Source organism: Meles meles, chromosome 10 (assembly GCF_922984935.1).
Source record: "Meles meles chromosome 10, mMelMel3.1 paternal haplotype, whole genome shotgun sequence".
Lineage (NCBI taxonomy): Eukaryota > Metazoa > Chordata > Mammalia > Carnivora > Mustelidae > Meles > Meles meles.
This window is the reverse complement of record NC_060075.1, coordinates 16,273,596-16,298,018: the sequence shown is the minus strand read 5'-3', so window position 1 is coordinate 16,298,018 and position 24,423 is coordinate 16,273,596. Positions and strand designations below refer to the sequence as shown.

Here is a 24,423-nt window from a genome sequence, read left to right as displayed (position 1 = left end):
TAGCCCGTTTACATGGGACAGTGTTAAATCTTGGCCAGAATCAAGTTATTCTAGATACAAAAATACATATTGTATCAATGAAACTCCTTTGGAGTTCGAAATACAACAGATTCTCAAAAACTAAGGACCCTCTGCCTAGAGTTTATGATTATGTGCTTAACTAAGGACTCACTTATATATTTCATTCCGATTATGGGAGTGAGTTTCTGCTATCATTATGGATTTTACTTTAAGGAATTTTTTTTTGAACATTTCTCTTCATGTTCCACCTTTTAAAGCTGAATAGACCTTCCTCTTGGACATCATAACCATTATCTTGAGGGTTAATAATTCATAAAGTCAGTAATGAGAGCCTAATTCTTTTAAGTAAGTCTGAAATTTACCAGCAAGCTCTGGGACTAGCAAAGACTAACCCTCTTCATGCTGTTATTTTAGGAAGAATGCCCCCAGGTAAGATGGAGTTAAATGGAAAAGGGATGGTAAATCTTGAAATAGTGTAGTCATCTTTCTCTCTGCTAAAATAAGCAAGGTAATTAAAAGGGCTGCCATCCTGTAATTAACCAAGGAGTCCTGCCTTACGGATGGAAGTGGGGCTTTGTTAAACAACAAACATTCAAGCTTGTAATCTAATACGAATAAGGATCCAGACACATGAGCAGGATCTGTTAAACAGTGATGGCAAACAGCCCCACGCTGGCTGGATGCATCTCTCAGTGTATCATCCAGAAAGGGCACTGATTTCTTTAAGCCTGGTAATGAAGCCCTGGTCTGGCTCAGGGTTTGTAATACTGACAATCAGTAGACGGTCCAAGAGGATTCACTCCCTTTGGGATTCGGGTCAGACTGCAGTCCTCAAATCCCTTTTTCCTAGAGGTGTTTTATGCATTTTGTTTAACCAGTGCTTCTGAAATAATAGATCTATTTTGGTATTTGGTATAATAGATCTATATTTGGTATTTTGTATTGTGTCACGTACGGACTTGAACTGGTTCTTGTCTTTATACTCCATATGAGCTCTGTCGGCCTTCCCGGAATCTGTAGTTGGTTGCAAGCTGGAATCAGGTAAGAGAGTGAACGAAAGAATCAAATGTATAACTTTGAAGGACAGACCTCCCTGAGCAACCACAGTTTAGATGCACCATAATTATATATTAAATGTGGAATGCCTGAGTTGGCCATTTCTAATTGGTATATTGTTTCCTTCAGACTCAAATCTTTAGAATGAGTTAACTTCTTGATTTCCTCTTTGAGTGTGTCTTTGTCCTTCTGAGACCCAAAGACACTGCTGAATTTCCTGGATTTATATTTATACCAAGTCACCTCCCCCAATTTGATATAAGAAGTTTCCTTACAGAGAAGTTTTACCACATAAGAGATGATGAGTAAAGCACTTGCCAGGAAATGTCATCTTCTTGTAAAAACTCAAATCACCATTACCTCTAGCAATGGTGGACAGATAATGCCACGGAAAAGATAGAACAGATAATTGAAATCCACCGATAAGCCTCAAATCTCATTTCAGCCCCAAATTTCAAATTCTTCCCTACCCCAAGTGACTTCCTTTAGAGTCAAAGGGAAGCCGAAAAACATTAACTGACTTGAGATCCATTCTTTCTTTTTTAGTTTTCAAAAATTATAAGCTATTTGTCTATAAGTTTGGAATGAGAAAGGACACAAAACACTCTTCTTCATAATGAGTAGCCTTTAAAAGTCAGTTTAACTTACCCTGTAGCTATACCTCCCAATACAAACATGTGTGTCCATCACAGTATTACATGAGATTTTGTGCTAGTCTGTCACTTATAATCTCATTTATATTAGAAAATATAATCAGTCATGTATAGAAGGGAGAAATGCAGAGGTTCAGATAATTACTCCTTCCCCACTTGAAACTTTCCCACCAAAGGAAATGAGAGATAAGAACAGAGAGGGGGAAGGCAGGGGAGAAGCTCTAGAAGGTATCGCTGTTGAAGGAAAAGAGCCAGAAGGGCTGAGCAGCTGAAGCTGCAGAGAGAATTAAGAGGGGGGACCTTTCACACAGTGGGGGATTCAGTGGTTGGGCTACCAGGGAAATGACTCTTGCTCACTGCCACATCCAGATCAAAAGTCTCTGCCCTCACCCCGACACTGGCTGTGGATTTCAGGATTTCCATCCATTAAACCCCATTCCAGATTACAGGTCCAGAATCAGAGCTTGGAAGTCATTAACCAAGGAATGTGTCCCCTCCTCAATTCCTGCCAGTTTTAGCCCTTTGTGTCTTCCACAACTCTAGGTAGGTCCATACTGGAACCAGCTGGGGGTCTTAAGTTTATAAACTTCTGGCTCTCCATCAAACTCCTTCTGTTCTGTTAGCATCCCTGCCTGTGCCCTTGGATACCGGTCCTGATATTCTCTGACTTTGCTGCACTTGATCATTGGCCTCCACAGTTATGACAGAGCCCAGAACCCTAATATCTAACATACCTGCAGTCTTAACATCTTCTGGCCTACCCAGTTACCTCATTTATCACAGTACAGACAGAGATCTAACATAGTGAATGGAACGTAAAAATTGCCCAGTAAATACTGAACGATAGGTAAGATGAACTAAAAATCAGCTACGCATTTAAAGAAGCCCATGGAAAATATGAACATTGAGAAGTATTCATATGTGGAGTAATTTTAGAGTTCAGGACCAATGTCACCTCATCATCTGTGAATCACTTTATCATGACACTGAGTATTCTGTGGGCCTCTGACATTTATGCAATCACATAAGGGCTAGATGTGTTGGACATGTCTTTGTAGATAACTGTGACACCTGCAGGAAGAACGGGGACAGTATTCGGTAATGTAGACTCCAGAAAGAAACTTGTGCTGTCTCAAGGGTTTTCTAGACATTATGATACCATACGACATTCACCAACTTTCTGCTTTCTCATCTTAGTTAAACCTGAGACTAAAGTGGTTAATAAACCAAAAGATCCTATCTTGGCCTCATCAGCATAATAATTTTCTTCTTCTGTGTTCCTTTGCCCAGTTCCATTTTCTTCAGCCCATAAATCATCTCTTGGGGTTCACATGGTACTACGATTCCCTTCATTTTCCTAACCATTGTTTTCAGTCACAGGATGAATCTATCCATCAACCCAAGGAGGATCAAGCAGCTGAAGACAGGCCGATCACATGAGATCAACTAGGCACTTCCAACTTACAAGCTTCCCGAAGTTTCTCTTTGTCATAGTGGAATCCTTCATAGTCTTGTAAACTGATTTTGTTCACCCGGATCCTCAGGCGGTCTGGGACAGACTGGGGACTGCAAAACAAGAACCAAGTAGTCAGACAAATGAGAGAGTGGAAGTGAGAGTCACATGCACCTGGAAGGACTAAAGGAAATAATGTCTCTTCATGCTTGGAAGAAAAAGTTCTCATTCAAACCGGAATTGTAGGTTCTTTACCAGAATATGGCCATCATCTGGAGAATGTATCTCCAGAAACCTCAAGTTTCTGGAATTTAGGCAAGAATACGGAAATAGGCAGAAAAAGCTTCTGGAAGCTTTCTGGAAGCTACACTTTTCCTGTTTACTATTAAGTCATTAAGAATTCTAATAAGATCATGTGTTTAGTTTCACAAAAAATTAGACACAGCTGATCTGAACCAGTGAGACACAGTGTAGAGCTGTAAAAAACTGCTCTAGAAAAATGTGCCCCTTTCAGCCAAATACAGCAGTTTGGCCCTCCGAAGAGATAAGAACAAAAAACAAACCAAAAAACCCTCTGAAAAGCAGACCAAGAATTGAGAAAGCACAGGATTGAGATCAAAATACCTCTACGTACCCCAAAAGTCCGAGAGCACCTCTCAAAGATTATGACAGTAAATGCTGCCTGTGATGGTGATTCTGACTGCCTCAAAATGATGAAAAAATTTTAAAATACATACAATGTACTTTCTTTAGAAATGGAATGAAGTTGTAATTCATTTTAGAAGAACTCAATGCAAACTGGTAAAGGATACATGTCAAACAATTAAGAGAGGGCAGCACCAAGCTTTCTGAAGCTTTCTGTCCACTCACAGAATGTCCTTGGGTTTTACATAATATTTTCCAAATCGTTTAATCACTGGCATTAGTTGAGTGAAACAATTTAATTTTCATCATCACCACTACGGATCAGTGCATTTCCTTAATGTATTAATGTAACACAATCCCCACCTGTCCTTCAGTATTACCTTATACTTAGACTTCACTGGTTCAGATAATTTTAGCAAATACAGGATTGCTTCTCCTTTCTTGTGTTGTGGGATAAAAGTCGCTACTGACCAAAGCAGAAAGAACAGCATTACTCTTCTATTCATTTCAGTAAAGAAGGGAAGGACTGGAAGAGGCAAAAGGGAAAGAAAGAGAAGAAAGAGTAGGAAGGAAGAAGAAAAATATAGATGGAAGGAAGGAGGGATAAAACATTGTCAGAATCCTGCCATCCACACCTCAAACACACACATGCATGCAATTTCACCGCAACTCTGGAAGGAGGGAACAATATTTTAATCTCATTCTCTTGCCTAATACCTCATCTTAGGGCAAAGCAGACTTAACTTCCTCCATGTAGTCTCCCATTCTAATACTCCCCAAACAACATATAGACCTAACTATGGATACATATGTGCGTACTAATACATAGTTCGCTTCCTCCTCCCACATGAAGATATTTAGATACAAGTGCATAAATTCTAAAGAGAGAGGGTGGACAAATAAAAATATCTGAGGTTCACTGGGTTAAAAACTAAGCCAATATGAAATGAAAAGATGGATAATTCTGAGGGAAAATTTTGAGAAGACAAATCAGTAGACTAGTCCATTCAAAGTGTGTCTGTTGGGTGTCTACTTTGTATTTGGCATTGTGCTGGACAGGAACAGGCAATGATAAATAAAACTGGCGTAAGCTGTGATGGGAAACAGGATTTGAAGGCATGTTTTGAATTAGTAGAACATGCCTTAAATATCACAGGTGCCATATAATCATTTAAGAGAGAGAAGCTGAAGTTCAGAAAGGAAAAGTGATTTTATGGTCACAGAGCTACTAAGTGGCAGAACGGGGGAGCAAGAGTCTTATAAACCCTTCACTCATCAGTTTCATGCTTGTTTTATTGTATGATGCCAAGAATCTCATGGATTTGACAGCAGAACCATAGAGCCTGAATTAACAAAGTCAAACGATCTCTATGTGGTGTTCAGACTCTTATCCATAAGCAATCAGCTGGGGGATAGTAAGTAAACTATTGTACACTGAAACAAGAAAACACTGGGCAAATATTACAAATGAGTGTGTAGATCTACATCTGTTTAATGGGAAGTCTCACTGGAACACTGTGAAGTGAAAAAAATGTTATGGAAAATTATATCTGGAATAATCTCCTTCATGTAAACTGTGGAATTTTGGCATTTGTATATGTACACAAGTGTCTGGAGAGAATGTTTGGTGAGCTATCCCAAGCAGTTATCTCTACATGATGGGACTTAAGGATTATTTTACATCAAGTATCATCATCTTCAGAAAAAGGTTTTAAAATTATATCAATATGTAAGTAAATAACTCAGAACCAGAGTAAAAATAAGAGTTACAGCGAAGAATGTTAGGTATTAGATGTGAGTACGTAGGAAAGGTTAGGAAATAATTTAAGCAATCAACAGAAGGACCACACAGTGTTTGTGACAGATGCTTATCCCAAAATTAAGAGGGGTTTGATCCTTTTATTTTCAAGTCACCCTAGTGACTTTTCACCTAGTGAAAAGATTGTACTTAAGAAATATTTCCCCACAAGTACATCAGGTAAGAGGGAAGCAGGAAGCACAGAAAGTGGTGGCCCACCATACTCTCTGATGGAAGATGGGGGAGGACAGAGGTGGAAAGAACTCCACTTCAGTACATTTTGAGTTGGCAGTAGGTCTAATGACATTGAGCTCTAGCATTTTCCAGTGGGTAGAGACATCAGGAGTAAAACCTGGTTCCAGCAGCAGCTGTAGAGTAGAAAACTGGATTTAGAGAATGACTACAGACCAGTCCCTGTACTCTTTCTCCCAGGAGCTCCCCACCAGCTAACCACGGTGTACTGCCTTTCTCACGGTCCATCTGTGCCTGCTCCCTGCCCACATACTTCCACCTCCCAGCTTTGCATCTGTGCCCACCAATTCCAGACACACACTGCTGCCTCCTGAGCCACAGCCTCCACCAATCCTCCTTAAAGGTGGCGCACCATGGACATACAACAGGAACTGTCATTTGAATGGAACTTTCCAGAATCCAAATGAATTAATATATTATCTCACTTCACCTCCAGAGTGATTGGCTAGGCAGGAGACAAGAAAATGGAGACTCAGTAACTGCTTGTCACTCTTCCCCATCCCACCTTCTTAGACACTCACTCTCTTACTGTCAGTGCCCATCTGTTCCTGATGACCTGCAATGCATCCCACGTTCCTACCAGCAGCAGCTTGCTTGAACCCACTCTTCTGATGAGAGTACCTGGTGTTTGGCCTGCTATCAAATGTTGGGGCCGATCCGCAAATTTTAGGGCAATCACAGGGTTCGTGATGGAAATCTCCTTTGAATTCTTTTAGATCCTGCCCTAAAGACTAGGTAGTTCAGCAAAGCTGAAAGCTTCAGGCTCTGAGTCAGACTGCCCTGACGTGAAGGACACTTCTTCCACCTACTGGTTAATCAGGAAGCCCTGGGCTTCAGTTTCCTCACGGGCAATGTAGAGGTAAGAACAGGATCCACTTCTCAGAGATACTGGGAGGATGAAATGAGTCAATACAGAAAGGTGGCTGGCACATTGTAAGTGCTCAGTAGATACTCACTACTATTAGCATAATCATTATTCTGAAAATCCCTCGCCTACATAAGGTTCTGCTGGTAAACAATAGCATCTTCTGCTGCCAGGGAGCGGGAGAAGTTTAGGGCGCATGCCAGGACTGCCCTAGACCCTTCCGACCAGCTGCTGGGCTTCCTCTGAGGGGGAACGGTCTAGTCTGGATGGTGGTATCATTAGCCTGGACCTTCTCCCACAGGTATTTTACAGGCCAAGCAATAACATGAAAACAGACAACCAGAAGGTGGGAAAGATAAAATGCACAGATATAAAGTGAAAGCCGAGTAATTCAATTGTGTCCCTTTATATCAAAATATATTAATGAACCATTAACGGCTGAGTGGAGGTGGACCGTGACAAAGCTCTTCCTTGGAGTCTGGGGAATAGCAGGGCCATTAGTTTTCTAAAATTAAAATTTTCCCAAGAAAGTTAGTAGAGCATAGAAGAGATGAACAACCTGGATAAAAATGGATTTGCCTCCATGCCCACACCTACCACAAACTACCCCGATACTGATGCAGGCTCTGTAGGAGGGGTTCTAAACCAGACATCCTTGGGATCACTCAAGAGTCTGAAAAGGGATTCCCCTTTTAAATCAGGACAGTGACCTCAACCTATCACCTCCTCATAAATTCCCACTGAAATGTCAACACTGAGTTTTTTATGCAAGTGGAGATTCATGGCTTTGGACGTAACTCCCAAATGTCTCTCTATGACAACTCCCCTTCCAAACTACCAGAAAGCATCTCATTAAATCCACGCACTTGGGCTCCAGACCACAACTTTCCATATCCACGTTACACACACCTGTTACTCTGAGATGCTGGCGGGGGAGGGGAGAGGCGGATCGCCATCCAGACCACTCCCAGAACACTTACTGCTATTCAACTTACACCTTCCTCACTACACAGATTTCTCTCAGTCCTCATAACACACTCTCCTCATTCCAACCTTCTCACATGGATACCTCTTACAGACGAAGAGAATGAGTTCGGGGGTTTTGTTCCCCAAGGTCACTTCAAGACCAGAAACACCACATAACTCCTTCTCATTAGCAACATGAATCATCTGGGAATAATATCCTTTAATATTAAGACACTTAATACATTGCATAACACGACCCAAACTCAGAAAAATCTTAGTTCCAATCTGAACTCTGTCAATGAATACATGTTTGACAGTGAAAACTCTGAAGTTGCCTTGGCTAAACTATTTTCTGATTTGAAAATGGAACTGATAATAGGAAAATGTGAGCATTTAATGAGAAAATACATATAAGGCAGTTAGTATATCCCTGGTAGACAGTGTTAAGGATGTTGTTGTATTTTTATTAATACCCGTATGCTTCAATTTATTTTTAAAAAAATTTTTCTTTTTAAAAAAATTTAATCCTAGATAATATAGAGCAGAAGCCAGAATCACAGCTCTAAGTAGCAGTTAGTAGATACCAAAACTTAGCAGAATGACAATTTGATGACACAATCAGTGAGACAAAGATTCAGAGTTATGTAGCCATCTATAGTCGGTGGGATGAGAAAGCAAGTGGGGACCACAAATGTTTGCAAGGTATCTTAAAGATACTGAGACTATAAATCCTCATTCATGTTACAGGAGACCCTTAAAATTATATAATCACTCTACATTTTATAATATGTAAATATCCAACTTTCATTAACATTTTTAAATCCTTCAGGTAAGTCTTGCCCCCTAAAACACTCATTATGTAGACTCACTCATTTTTATGATGAACTCTAATTTAACCAGGAAATTGCTACTCATATATAAAGAGTTAGTTTTTCTTTGCAAGGCAGAAAACATCACAACTTTGTCCGCCTTTCTCCTTCCAGGCCTGATTTAATTGTGATACAATGCTTTAATATCTTTCAAGCAATATAAATGTGAGATTCTATGTGATCACAACCTTGATGTAATAAAGTATATTTATAACTAATCTATAATAGGATTCATTTGAACGGCCCTTGTTTTATGAAGGGACTTTCTTGTAAATTCATGGCACAAAGGACTTTTCCTCTTCTTTACAACTCCAGCACCTACAAGAGTCTGGTCCACATTGTTTACAATCGATGTTTTTAAACAAATACATGAATGACATGCAGGAAAGCTGAATTCCTCTGGGACTACACATGGCCCTTTAGCACAGCTGGACATCGTCCGAGCCTCTCCATAGCTGTTTTTCTCTTTGTGAGCCCTAGACAAACCCTGACTGGGTTGTCCACTTCTGTGCTTTTTCCACCCAGCTCTCTGAGATCTGGAGGTGAATCCACACTGGATTATGTTCCTTTGCATCTTATCTCTAGGGGGATCAACACAAACAGAAAAGAACATGCAAATGGTAGTTGTCTCTCCCAGAAAAGCATGTATACCATTTCAGGACTGCCTGTTCTTCAATTAAATAACAGTGAACCAGAAACATTTACCGTACCACATCCTTTCATCAGCTATCAAGCTGGGCCTTATTTAGATATAATTATACTCAATAGCTTCCTTTAGCAACTTCCTAGAAATTGCTGCAATTCACCCTGGGACATTTTCAAGCTGCCACTGACAATAACCTATCCAAAAACACATCCAAGTGGGCCTCTTTGGCATTGAGCAGTAAAACCAAATTGAATCAAAGCTTCTGAACAGAGATTTAAAAAGGATTTCTGACACCTGCTGAGTTCACAGGGAACTCTTATAATTCAGTTGTCTTCTGCCTGGAGTAGAGAACAATGCCTCCAAAATGTGAAGAAAATTTTAAAGGAGTTTTTGAATTTGGAACCAAAGATAAACCAAAATCACAATGATAGCAATAATGAGCTCCCACTATCCAATATATTCTTCTACAGAAAGTAGGGTTGTTTTTTTTTCCACTTCCAAAATAGAGAATGTATTTTTAAAAGTTGTTAATTCTATTTCAACAGATGTTGGGTGCCCGGGTGGGTCAGTCGGTTAAGCATCTAACTCTTGATTTGGGTTCAGGTCATGATCTCAGGATCCTGAGATAGACCCTGGTGTAGGGCTCTCTCTTAGCAGGGAGTCTGCTTCTTTCCCTCCCTCTCTCCCTCCCCTGCCTCTTGCACTCACTCTATCCCTCTTAAAACAAAAACAAAAACTTAATTAAGTTCTTGACTTAAGACATCCATTTATGGGTTGGTTAATATGATATGTCATAGTCACAAATTATTTGAGACTGCTATCCTTCTAGATCTCCAATAAGATAATGGAATTAAAGCACTGCAGAATTGGGAGAAAACTTAGATATTCACTGATTGACTATTTGCTAGTCCATCCAATTGTCTATTATTATGACCGTATTTATGGCTGCCCCATCTCTGCCTGTCCCTCCTCAAGTGTGGAAGGTGCAAGGCAGAAGTGCCCTATTCTCCCTTTATACTACCCATTTAAAAATTCTTCCTCTCTCCATAATCTCTCGACTTTTCTTCTACCATTTGGGTTGGAATTGGGTTTTAAGTCACTGGGATAATCAACCACAGACACTAATGGCAAAAGAATGTAAACCTGAAGCACCAGAGCTAGACACCTATTGAAGAAACCATTTGTTGACTTAATGTCTACCAGATTAAAAATAGGTTTTAAGTTCCAAATATCAGAGAACTTTCATGCAACTGGTGGAAACAAAAAAAAAAAACAACCATTTTTTTTTTAAGTTTTCTGGAGATCTGCACATACTGACATGCACATTTTCAGGCTTTCTAGTGAAATCCACTTTTATGCTTCTGAAATTGCAAGAAATGAATACACGGCAGAGTGAAATTAGCACGTGGTCATTTAGGTTGGGCATCAGGTTCATGGCATGCAAAGGAGAAGTAGAGACAAAGAACTAGCGGTAGCTTTGCTTACTGGCACCTGCAAGCAGCTCAGCAAATAGAACAGCTTCATTTCTGCTCAAAAGGAAAAGAAACTGACCAATAGTCCTGGTCAATATCTCACGTTCTCCTGACCATCCGCTTCTTTTTGCAGTAATGAATGTCACCACTGTTATTGACTCAGCCAGCAACTCGGAGACTTTAATGTGGAACCCCCCACATGTACATAACATTACAACTTCTGGGGACCAGAATCACAGATTTATTTTTTAAGCTGCAGACCCTCCAGCTTTCCTCTACATGAGATCACACCGTCCCTTCACCTTTCCCCTTCCCTTATTCATGCTCATTAAACCCACTTCTGGGTCCACACTCAACCTGTATACCCCGCCCCCTTCAGTAGAATTCCTCACTCTGGTTAACTCCTGAAGCACTTTTCCTCTGGATTTCAGTTCGAAAGACTCTCCTGATTTTCCACCTGCTCTTTCTTTCTTTTGCCTGCAGTCGTTCTCCTTTAAATAGTGTTCGAATATGTGTGCTTCTCTGTCTCCTCCGGCAACACCCCCACAGACCAAGCTACTATCATTTTGCACCTAGACTGACTGCTGGAGACTGAGCAGTCAGTGTGAAATGTAAATGCGATCATGACACGGTGATCCCCACCCCCATAAAAACAGGAGAGCTCTTTGAGGACAGGAGGCCCAGCCATATCTATCTTTGTTAAGCTGCTGCTTCCCATATGGACTTACTAATTTTGAAATGAGAACTATTTTCCATGACAACAAGCTACATTCTTCATCCCACCTAATCATGCGTGCTATGTAACATGCATCACTGGCCAGGATGGGGACCAGTCCACAAATTTGGTTCAAGGGAAAAAATCAATTCCTATCATTAGGTTAACAAACAAAAAATAACCACAAGGCTCATGCTATCCTCACAGACAGGGCTGATTCTCTGGTTTGCCTCTGGTTAATACGAATGGAGAGAAATTTCTACCTGTCATTAGATACCACTTACAGCTTTAAATCTCCTGAGTCTCCGGTCCTAATATTTGCTGAATTGGCAACTAAATGATAACCTTTCAGAAAACTTTATAGGAGCTTCAGACTTTAAGTTCCCACTTAAACTCTTTCTGCTTTATGTTTAAAGAGTATATGAGCTGGACAGATATCATGATAAAAGGCAAAGGAAGCAAATACCCCCAGGAAATACAGAGGGATGGAAGTTGTAGAGGGAACATGTACTTTTGTAGAATCCTGCAAATTCAAACTGATGAATGAAGAACAGTTGGGGTGGGAATAAGAACTCAAGGCTAGTCTTTCATCACACCAGGCGAGCATCATTTCTACCTCATGAGATAAGTCCATTTAATGGAGGTTTCCCAGCTATTAAAAATGACTAAAGATTCTATCATAAAATACTAATAAGGGCTACTTTCAGCAGCAGAGCCTGCAGTAGTTTAGAGAATTCTTTTGCTGCTCTGATTGTACAGAGGTCCATTAATGACTATCTCCAGTGGAGTAAGGCACCGTTGGGCCTGAATCAAGGAGACAGAAAAGGATTATGTTACTCTCAAGCTATCGAAATGGCGTCAGATCTCATGTGCTCAGACAGAGAGGCATTTTTTTTTTACTTAAGGTTTCAATTTCTATGTATCAAACAAAAGGAAAACCTAACATTTACTGGCTATTTAAATGCTAAAATCTTCCTTTGGGTTTGCAATTACAAGGTGTTGGACTATCCTACACTTACTTGGAACTGATAAAGAAACTGACTTTCTCTGATGGAAAGGAGTGTAGAACAAGTACCGGGCTTCGTATAGTTTAAAAAGTGTCATTTTGAGGTGCCTGGGTGACTCAGTCAATTAAGTGTCTGACTCTTGATTTCAGCTCAGGTCACGATCTCAGGGTCATGAGATCAAGCCCCAGGTCAGCCTCCATGTTCAGCAAGGAATCTGTTGGAGATTCTCCCTCTCTCCCTATGCCCTTCTCTCCATTCAAATGCTCTCTCTCAATGAATGAATCTTTGAAAAAAAAAATGAAAAGTTTCATTTCACAAAAGAAAACACTCCTTCACATATATCATAAAGGACTAAATTAGGTGACAACGACTACATTTGCTCATCTTCTAATAACCCTACGCATGTTGATGAATAAAGTGGTGGTATTTGAGTAATGGTAGCACTCATTAAAAAAAAAAAAAAACAAAGAACACCAAAACCCTACAGTACATGTAATTGTAAAATATTTAACACTTATTTCACTTCTGATCCTATAGGAAAAAATTAAAATTGAGAATTTTTTCAAGTAAAAAGAGCAAAACAAAGCAAAAGCTGAAAATACATAAGGCAATTAGGGTGTGAAAATAAGTGTGGCCATCTTATTAAGATGGAGAGATATAACCCAACTTAATTTGAGAAAGGACTGAACACATGAATTACCAGATGTGTTCCTCCCGAAACTACAGAGCAAAGGAAGTAGCTTTGCCTTCCTAGGAGACGCATTCGGGAAGAAGAGGATTCCAACTTTGGTTTCTATCAAGAAAATAAAGAAGTAAGTATTGACCTAACAATAAATGGCATTACATAAGAAACACTTCCTTACGTGGTTTCAACTTTCTATATAAAACATTTTACGGAAGGACACAGATACTTTCTTAAAATCTGGGTGTTTGAGAAAATTCGCAAAACCATTTCTCGTATTAGGTAATTTGTATTTCACCGTGTTACATTCTGACTCATGTTCCCCTCCAGGTTGGCGATGGCTTGCTGAGGTCTGGAATGCTCGGTGTTGCTACATCTGGCTCCCGAGACTAAGAAGACACGACTTCTTTCCTACTCATCTACCTACCGCTGGGGGAAAGCTACACCCCCCACTCAGAGCATAGATGTGCTCCCGCAGCCTCGTGCTTCCTTGTCGGAGATCCATGAACAAATCAGAGTCCCCAAACCTGATTCCCCTGTCCAATTCAGTAAATTTAGCCTATTAGACAGAAGCTGTCCTTACCACTCTCTAATCCTTAATCCAATGACCAAGGGAGTTTTTTAAAAAAATCATTCTTCTTGGTGGTTCAAAAATGGATAGAACAAAGATACCTTGCTAGAAAAGGACTTGTAAAAAAAAAAAAAAAAAAGGACTTGTTCATATAATTCTATCCCTACAACTACTAATCAACAAAAATAACTTTAAAATTTCACAGTAAACCTGAGGGGGAAAAAAGTACCTTACGATATATGTTTAGTGCCAGACTAATATATTGCTTGGATGATGAAGAACAAACTCAAATTAGCTAAAATACTTAACAGTTACCAAAACTAAAAAGAAAATAATTGAAGAGAGAAGGAAAGGGATGGTTACTGCCAAGAATGTCATGACAGAAAATGAAAATAATTCTGGGAACTTTTGCTTGGGTACATTTCCCTCTCTCCTTCCATTTACCATCTTACAGAGCAAGCTTCTACCAAAGGCAGTATTTTAACATTTCATAAGCCAAGAACCTCTCATCAAGGAAACGTTTAATTGTTTTACTTTGCCTGAGCAACTAAGTATCATCAGATCAAAAGACTGTCCTCTCTTGAGAGCAGGAGAGTCTACAAGATGGAAGAAAAAGAAAATCATTACAGTTCTCAATCATAGAAAGCAGAAAACTTTGGCCTTTTTGTTCCATTTATAATCCTTCTAACACCACTTTCATTTCAGTCAAATATCTTAGCTACACCTTTGTAACTTGCCGAATTCATTTTTAGAATTTCATTTTCTGACAAAATGTGATGAGTTCTGGGGACTAATTAAGCATAGTATCAACAAGGATTTTCTCTCTCTGCCTTTAACAATGTACTTCCTTTTCATTTCCTGTAAGTGTTTCAGGACATTATGACAGATGGAGAAGCTAAATCACATTGGCATAATTAAATTAAAAATCTACAAATGAAATGTGCACTGCAGTTTATTACTATCTTAGCAAAATATCTAAAATAAACACCCCTTGGAATGTTCCAAAGAAATGTCTAGACTTCATCGTTATTGATAAGTTCTTCCTACGCTGTGCTGGAATAGAACATCAGTTATTGTTGTAATACTGGAGTAAAAACCGAAATGGTTCTCTTTTTCTCTCTGAATGCAGTAAATCCATTAATAACACTGCAGATTGTGGTTTATCTAAGATATAAATAACTACTTTCCAGAAGTATTGAGGGTTTTTTCCCCTACATGGAGAGTCCATTTGTAAAGAAATCTTTTGTTCACAAACACTAGCAAAATTACTCCCTTCCTTTTCCAATTATAGCCTGTATTTCTATAGTTACTTTTATTACAGTAATACTTTAGAATTTCATGTATGAAAAAAATTTAAAGTTTATATTATCTGACCACCTCATTTTACAGAAATTGGATTTGGGTCCAGAGAGGTCAACAACAACCTTATTACACCCAAACAGTTAATACCAACAATCTTCTAGAAATCAAAGAGCAATACTCTTTAGCTCTTATTGTATCTTTTAACAGAAAGATTTTAAAGAATTAAATCATATATACAAGTCACATACACAAAGTTCAGTCTTCACACAGTTGGTAAAAGGAAAAGGAACAAAACTAAAATTCAGTCAAAACTAAAATTCAGTCAAAAGGAAAAGGAACAAAACTAAAATTCAGTATGATGCTGTTTGGGACTGGGTTGTGCACCCCACAATTCCTATGCTGAAGCCCTCACCCCAGTATCTCAGAATGTGCCTGTAGTCAGAGAGGGTCTTGCAGGAGGAATGAGGTTAAAATGAAGTCATATGGGTGGACCCCAATCTAACCTGCCTGGTGTCCTTAGACAAAGAGATTAGGACAGACACACACAAGGAAGGGTACTGGAAGACAGCCAACAGCTATAAGCCAAGGACAGAGACCTCAGGAGAAACCAACCCACCAACATCTCGATTTCAGACCTCCGGACTCCAGACTGTGAGGAAGTCCTTTTCTGTCGTTTAAACCTCTCCATCTGTGGTACTTTGTTAGAGCAGAACTACACAGATACGTACGCAAGAGAACCCTGAGAACTAATACATTTTATTTTAGTCCTACCACTACTGATTATAAAGAGATCCCATCAATAGAAGAATGAGAGGCATCTCATTTTCTACTGTCTAAAATTCCTACCTGGCTTGGAAATCTCAGCTGGCTTGATGTTACTGTTTAGATATTCAGGCCTTAATTTCTATTTCTCCTAAAAGTCAAGTACACGGAATAATCTCTCTCTCTCTCTCTCTCTCTACACACACACACACAGTTGTGTTTATTGAACTAATATTACTTCTAAAGTCATTTTTAATTTTGAGTTCTTAAAATTTATTTTGATGAAATAAACAATGAAATTCAAAAATTTTCTTCATGGCTTTGTCCTCCCAAGGGCCCTGGAGCACACGCTGACCTGAACCTTCCCACAGACTCTCCCCACGCCCTGAAGCTGACTTGGGCTGTCGCCTCCTCAGGCCCGGCACCTCAAGACAACAACACCTGAGTAAATATTCCCTTCAGGTCTGAAGTGACCTTTTACTTTACGAGAAGTGCTGACTCGTAAGCGTAAGACTGCTTCTACACCTACACAGACATGAATAATTCATCTCCAAAAATAAAGTTTAAAAGCAACGAGATATAATTTTAAATGTTGAGGGAGTCCTAAATGTATTACGCCTTACATAACTGTACCAGAGGCTGCCATCTGCGTTCACCTTTGCTAAGAGAAGAACCCAGGCTCCATCCATCCACCATAGTTGTGGGCATGACCCTTCCGTTGGAGCCATGTTCACAGACCAAACACCATCACGAACAGTTTGAAAAGACTCTCCCAGTTCTTTGCTGTACTAGAACTTATTTTTAACTGGGGTTTGTCCTTCTGACATTTTTCTTTTAATGACACTTGAACCACAAACCTGTAATACTAAAGAGTCACACATTTCAATCCCAAGTTATTATTTCCAAGTTTTCTTCAAAAAGGAAAAAGTTAACCTCGTGTGACTGAATAAAATACATAAATCACGTTCATGAAGATAAACACATATGCAGGAAAGTGATCAGAGGTTCAATCACCAGTGGACTTTAGAGTCTTAAATGCCATCTCCAAAGCAGAAGGCCTTGGGTGTTAACTCTAGCAGTTTCTGGCATACACTCTTGGTTAAGTTAATAAGTTAATTTCTTTTCTCAGTCTTTTTGCCTATGGAATGAGAATAATGACAACTGTTATCACAAACAGTTATTGAGATATTAAATTCGATCACAAGTCAAGGTGCTGATTAGCATAATATCAGACACATATTACCTTTCTGGCCAAATGAAAAAATCCATTTGGGTTCTTGTGGAGAGCAAGGAGAAACATCCATTAAATGTACCAAAGCAGTACAGGGCCTGGCTTCCCTGATCCGTTCTAAGGGTAAAGGATGACTCTATCATGTCCCATGGTAAGTCTTGCGTGCTTCAAGTCTTAGACCCCTTTGGGGCAGATTTTCATATAGTCTAGGGTCATGTCCTGAATTGTAGCATTAAAGGGATTCAGAGCTGATAGAAATCCAGGGGAACAATCGCACTTCTTTTTTATATGTTTGAAAAACTAAAATGCGAAGAGGTTAACACTTGGTCAATGTCATACAAATGAAAGCAAAGCAGAGCCACCCCCCAGATACTCCCAACAGCAGTATGTTGCCATGGGGGTGCTACAGAATTAGGAGGAAAACATTCCAGTGAGAGACCTACGTCTGTTCCTGACACCCCTTTACTTTAAGGCCCTAGACTACCCTCTGGCCATCTGAATGGGGATAAAAGCTCCGGTGGAGTGGGAAAACTCTTGGGGGAAAGTTGCCCCCAAGGCAACTTTTGGTTTGCTTCTCTTGGGGGAAGAAAACCACCATCATCCAAGCTCTCAACCTGGGCTCAAGTTTGAAAAGTGATAGGGAACGAAGCTCAAGCAACTCTTAACCTACTTCTTGGAATTCTCGATGTGGTGTATCTGTTTTATGCAACCAGGAGAGAGGGTTTCATAAGAAGGGAGGAAAGCATGACATTTTGACATTATTAAAGGTCGAGAGACTGGACAGTGGAAAGTGAAATCACTAGGAAGATAACCCAGAGAATGCGAGAGTTGGGAGTAAGAGAAGAGAAAGGGGATGGGTTAGCAGTTTCCTCTGCTCAGTGGTTCAGTGAACAAAGAGTTCTGCATTCCAGCCAGCCTCAAGCCAACTCTGATGTTTCCTTATCTGACTGAGATTCAGCAAATGATTTTTTTTTTCTGTTCTGTGGATGTAGCTATTCTCTCCTGTCCTTTTTAAAATATGAACTTTTAAATTTCTCCTTGAATGGAAGTAATGCATGCTCACTAAAATCAATACAGAATGCCCAGAAAATATTATCCATAATCCTGTTACTCAGAGATAATCACTCTGGGATACAATAACAACGGAAGCCTTAACAAGACAAATATTCATAATTCCCTGAGTGCTTAGGTACTTCTGGTATCCTTGCCATTGATTTTAGGGTCTAGAACGATGACCTAAAAATTGTAATCTGTGAATCAGAATCTGGACAGATTTCTGCCCCAGACATGAAGCAGCAGTCTTCTGGAGGCCCAAGCGGTCTGATAGGAGTGCTTTTCCTCCTGACCTTCTCAAAAAGGTTTGTGTGTTAGCGACCATCAGCTTTATTCGTTCTCAGGTAAAGTATGTATGATGGATCTTCTTGGCTACTTGAGAGCTAACCTTCACAGTTTACAGAGGCATACATGTAAATTTCTCCTCTGGCAAGGTTTTTGCTATTCCCAGATAGTGTAGCTTGTAGTAAAGTGGAGCTTACCGGTAAAGAACAAAGGAAAACAGAAGGGTCCCATTAAAGCACATCAAGTCTTACTTTCTAACTAAAGGGCCAATATTAAATAAATGAAACAGATTCTTTACAGAACATTCGACAAATTCATAAAAATGTTAAAACAAAGAAACTTGATGTGACTCATGGGAGAACAGAATGATAGCATTTTCAGAAAGCATCTCCAAAGATCAGCTGGTTTACTTTGCTGCCCAGCATGCAAAGGTTAAACTACCTATGACCAGTTTGTGTTTTCTTCAATCATGAAGACTGGAGATTCTGGGAGTTTCTCAACAATAAAATTCTTCAACTCAACCCAAAATGGAACCATAAAAAAAAAAAAAAGACATATCAAAAATATATCCCTTTCTCTTACTAAAACTCTCTCTCTTCCTGGAACAAAAATCAATTTACTTTCATCCTTTACCACGAAGACTTCATTTATTGAAACCGATTTTAGAGTGCTGATTCAGATTCAGCTTTTAGTCAAACATGACAATTTATGCTTTTTTTCATGGACCTGAGTCCGACTCTGCCTTCCCCAAGATAACAAGCAAATCCACACAACTTAGCAGTGGGAAATATCTTGTGTATGGTTAAATTGTGAATGTTGTGAAAGATGGCGTATTACAGTGAACATATGTTGACTGCAGTTCAAAATACACTGGTTTCTCTGCAGATTTGTTTTGCTGAGTTAGAATGGTCCTAAACTGCAGTAGGAGAGGAGGGGATACAGAATCATAGCTCTCCGCTTTTAAAAGGCAGTAGAGAACTTCTGGTTCTGGGCAAGGTAAGTAAGCACACACCATTCTTTCTCCCCCTAGTGAAAGCAGTTATAAAATGGACAGGATTCATAAAGTAGCTATTCGAGAACTCTGAAAAGTAAATGATAGCAACAGATTAGAGAAGAAGATCAGAATATAAAATAATATCAAGTGGCGGTAAGCTCTCCCATCTTTTTCCCTCCAATAAACCCTCCTGTAGACTCCAGGCAGCACAAAGCCTGAAATGAACACCAACTGCAGGTAGAGAAATCTCAAAGAGAGCCCTTGAGCTCTGGCTTAAGGAAAAGAAAGGGACTCGGAATGCTAAGAAAAATTCAGATTTATCTTCCCCTTACTATTTTCTTACACCTCAGCATTCCCCTCAGGAACACTGATAAAGGCCTTCAGGAGCTTACAATTGTAATGGAAGAGAGCTCTCCTCTCTGATAAAAGGAGCAGAGATCCCAAGAGGATGGGATAAACAAACACTGCTTTTATTCTCCTTCTTTCTGTCACATCATTGCTTGGTTCTAGATAGGAGCACAGTTACGGGAAATAGGCAGTAGAGCCAGGTAACTAAAACCTTAGATTTCTGGCTGGAAGACGGAAAAAGGGAGCCTTAGGGAACAGCCAAGGGCTAGGATGACAATGGGGAAGGAGGGGCTCAGGAAAACAGCTCCATAAAGATGTTCATGAACTTTCAGGTTCATCATCAGGCTGCACATGGGTGAATCTGGCCCTAAGCCTCTGTACAGTAGACTTTAGGAACCGAACTACAGGAAAGAAAACCCAGATCCCACAATGGTAACTTGGTGGTGCATACACACCAGAGATATGAAGAGCACTGCACAGACTTTGAAAACAGAATTAACATTGTAACTACAACTTTCAGGAAGTGAGCCAGAACTTGTGGCTTGAACTCAACTGAGTCAATTGCCTGCTTAAATATTTAAACTTCTCAGGGCGCCTGGGTGACTCAGTCGGTTGAGCATCTGTCTTTGGCTTAGGTCATGATCCTGGGGTCCTGGGATTGAGCCCCATGTCAGGTTCCCTGCTCAGCAGGGAGCCTGTTTCTCCCTCTCCTTCTGTTCTTCCCTAAACATCTATTGCATCTCTCTCAAATAAATAAATAAAATCTTTTAAAAAAAATTAAGCTTCTTCTATAAAGAACCGGGGTCTGGGGGTGGGACCAAATAAGCACAAAGCAAGCAGAAAAAAAAAAAAATAGTAACATAAGGTCGTAAATCAATGAAATAGCAAACAGAAAGACAATTGTGGAAAAATCAATAAAAACAAAAGCTGATTTTTAAAAAATAAAATGGATAAACCTTCACTAAGAAGCACAAAGAGAGAAGATCCAAATTACTAATAACAAGAATAAAAAGGAACTATCAATGCAGATCTCAAGGACATTAAAAAGATAGGAAATACTACCAATAATTTGACATATATTAACAACTGGAATAAAATGTGCAACTCCTCCAAAACTTCAAAAAGCTACACAAACACACACACATAAACCCACTGAAACTCACCTACAACGAGATAGATAACCTGAGTAGTCCTACAACTCCTAAAGGAATTGACTTACAGTTAAAAAGGGAAAAAAGAAACCTTGAGACCCAGATGATTTCTTGGCAAATTCTAACAAACATGCAGAGAACAAATGACTCCAATCCTCCCTAATCTTTCCCAGATATCCTACTAAAGTACTTTAATAAATAAATCTACAACTAACAATCATACTCCATGGTGAGAAAATGGAATGATTTCCCCCTAATACTAGAAGCAAAGCAAGGATATCCACTGTAACCACTTTTACTCAGCATCATACTAGAAATCCTAGCTACTGCAATAAGGCAAAAGAAAAAAATAAAAGGCATATGGATTGGGAAGAAAGAAAACCACTCCTACTCACAGATAAAAAGCGTGACTAGTTAGAAAATTCCAAGGATGCAACCAAACTCCTAGAACTAAAAAGTGACTTCAGTAAGGCCACAGGGTACAAGGTCAACACAAGAAAATCCATTGTAGTTTTATATAACAGCAACCAGAATTGAAAACCAACACATATCTAACACAAGCACATATCTAACAAGGTATGTAAAGATCTGTATGTTGAAAACTACAAAACAACGATGCACAAAATAAAGGGAGAGACAATGCAGTATCCATGGACTGGAAGTCTCATCGTAGTAAAGGCGTCTACATCCTCCAAGCTGATCTGCAGATTCCATACAATTACAAAGTTCTAATAGAATTTTTGGAGATACAGGCAAGCTTATTTTAAAATTTATGTGGAAAGGTAAAGGAGCTTGAATAGCTAACAATTTTTAAAATAAAGAATAAGGTGAAAAAGTAACACAACTAGATTTTAAGGTTTGACATAAAAGTACAATAACCAAAAGAACATGGCATTGACAAAGACACAAATACATAGATCAATGGAACAGAATACAGAGTGCAGAAATCTATATTTATCCATCCTTTCATATCCATAAACCCCCACATATACATTCAATTGATTTTTGATAAGGACAAAAAGGCAATTCAACAGGAAAAAAATAGTCCTTTTAACAAATGGTGCTGGAACTACTGACCATCTAATGCAAACAAAATAAAACACTAACCTAAACCTCACATCTTATACAAAAATTACCTCGAATCATAGAACTGAATGCAAAATGTTAAACTCTATAACTGCTAGAAGAAAGCAAAGGAAAAAGTATTTATGACTTGGGATTAAACCAAGAGTAATTGAATAGAACACCAAAAACACAAATATAGAAAAATTGGGTAATTTGGACTTTGTAAAGAGAATGAGAAGACAAGATATATACTGGGGGAAACACTGGCAAAACACATCTCTAACAAAGGACTTGGATCCAAAATATATGACAAACTCTCAAAAGTCAATAGGAAAAAGCAAACAGCCCAATTTAAAAATAGGCAAAATACTTGGGCAGATGATTCATTGAGTAGTATATAACAGATGGAAAATAATGAAAAGACACTCATTAGAATGATTAAATGATTAAAATTTTAAAGTGCTGGCAATACCGAGTGCTGGCAGGGATGTGAAACAAATGGAACGCTCTCTCTCATACATTAGAAATGCAAAATTTGCACTCTAGAAAATAGTTCGTTAATTTCTTATGAAGTTAAACATACACTTACCATATGACCCAGGAATTCCCTTCCTAGGTGTTTAACCTAGAGAAATGAAAATTTATATTTACACAAAACTTGATAGCAGCTCTATTCATAACTGCCCCAAACTGAAAATGAACAGATGTCCTTCAACAAGTAAATGGGTAAATAAGTGGAAGCAGCCATACAATAGAATACTACTCAGCAATAAAAAGGAACATGTGATTGACGTAGGCAACAACTTTGATAAATCTCCAAGATGTTATGTGGAAAGAAATCAATTGCGAAGGGTTACATACTGTATGATTCCATTTATATGGCAATCTCAAAAATACAAAACTACAGTGATTGGTGTTGGATGGGAGGTTGGATGGGAGATGCAGGGAGTAGGCAGCTTTCTGGGGTGGTAGAACAGTTCTGTATCATGATTGGGTGCTGGTTATAGGAATCTACACCCATCTTAAAACTCCCAACTGTATACCAAGAAAGTCATTGACTGTATGTTAATTTTAAGTACTAAAAAAATTAAAACAAATGTAATAAAAACTCAAACAGTCATTCACATGGAAGTACAACCAGAATCTGTGCTAAGATGCTTATCACATGGCACATAATTGTACTGTAAGCAACAAAACAGGTCTATTTCCTGGCATGTCCGTTTCTCTAGGACAGAAACCTTAGCTTTATAATCTCTGTATCTCCAGGATCCCACAGAACCCTGGTAGTTAAAGAAGGCACTTGATCTTTTTTCAAAGATGAAACATAGACTAAATTAGGTATAAGTGGTTTACATTATTTCATTTTGGTGGGGAACAGGCACAAACTGGAATTTAATAAGCAGTTACTGAAGGATAAAAGTTTTACAAAGATATTTTATAATTACATACCTTTGTGTTATTTTTGGCATTGGTTGAACAGGAGCTGGTAGCTGGAATATTTAGCATTCATATTCATGATTTTATGAAATTTATAATATTCATGGATTTATAAAATTCAGTGTGCATAGGTGCCCTTCAGCAAGGACTTCACTATGAAGTCACTTAATTATAAAGATTTTTTAATTGAAGTATTGCTCCAATAATTCATTAAGCTACATACACAAGACTTGTGGTAAAATATTATATTTGTTTAGCTTTGTTCTATTGGATAAAGCCCTAAATACTTTTCAATAAAATTCAGGATTCATATGTGGTCATATATGACCAAAAGTAAAATTTCAGAATCCTTTGTATAAAGATGAAATTTCCCATGTGCACAGACATTAGTAGTTGCAATTCCCGGGAACCCAAGCCTTACATGGCTATTGCCATGACCTTCTCCCAACCAAAAAAAATTTTTTTTTAGAAAGTCTGAGAGAAAGACCATGCAAGTTGCTTTAGGAAACCAACATTTACTATAGAAACAGCAGAAAAAGAAGCTTCTCCCCAGAAGAGATCATCTATAGAGGAATTTTTCTGAGCCAAGAATGGCTGAGCAAGAGTCAAAAAAAGAAAAAATAATCAGACAAGCTTAGTCCAAGATACTGGGGTTCTGATTTTCATGAGGACCTAAGCAACATTAATGTGCTTATTAAACACTGCTGAAAGTAGCAAACAGCAGCATGACAGTGTGTCAAAACTGTTAACCACGACCTTAATATGTAAAGACACTGCTTGTTCTTGGGTTTTACTCCAGGCTCCTTGACAGTTGTGACAATGTTTTCTTACCTTTTTTTTTTTTTTTTTAAATAGGCAGAGTTACGGGTGCCTGGGTGGCTCAATCTGTTAAGTGTCTGCCTTTGGCTCATGATCCCAGGCTCAGCGGGGAACCTGCCTCTCCCACTGCCACTGCCTCTCCCCCTGCCTGTACTCTCATGGTCTCTGTCAAATTCATAAATAAAATCTTGGGAAAAAATTTAAAAATTAAAAATTAAAATAAAATACTCTAATTTAGTAAGTGTTATTACATAAATATTTCAGAGATATGGAAATACAAAATTTATAATATGTAACATTTAATA

At 38.9% G+C, this 24,423-nt stretch overlaps 1 protein-coding gene across 6 annotated transcripts in view; it reads right to left on the bottom strand.

Annotated features, from left to right (window-relative positions):
* The window catches only part of DGKI (diacylglycerol kinase iota), a 445,797-nt gene that overhangs the window by 125,406 nt on the left and 295,968 nt on the right, over nucleotides 1-24,423 (bottom strand). For all 6 annotated transcript variants that reach the window (XM_046020805.1, XM_046020801.1, XM_046020799.1 and 3 more), the window contains one exon: nucleotides 3,196-3,296. In XM_046020805.1, coding sequence (XP_045876761.1) covers nucleotides 3,196-3,296 — 101 coding nt within the window. The remainder of the gene's footprint in view (nucleotides 1-3,195; nucleotides 3,297-24,423) is intronic.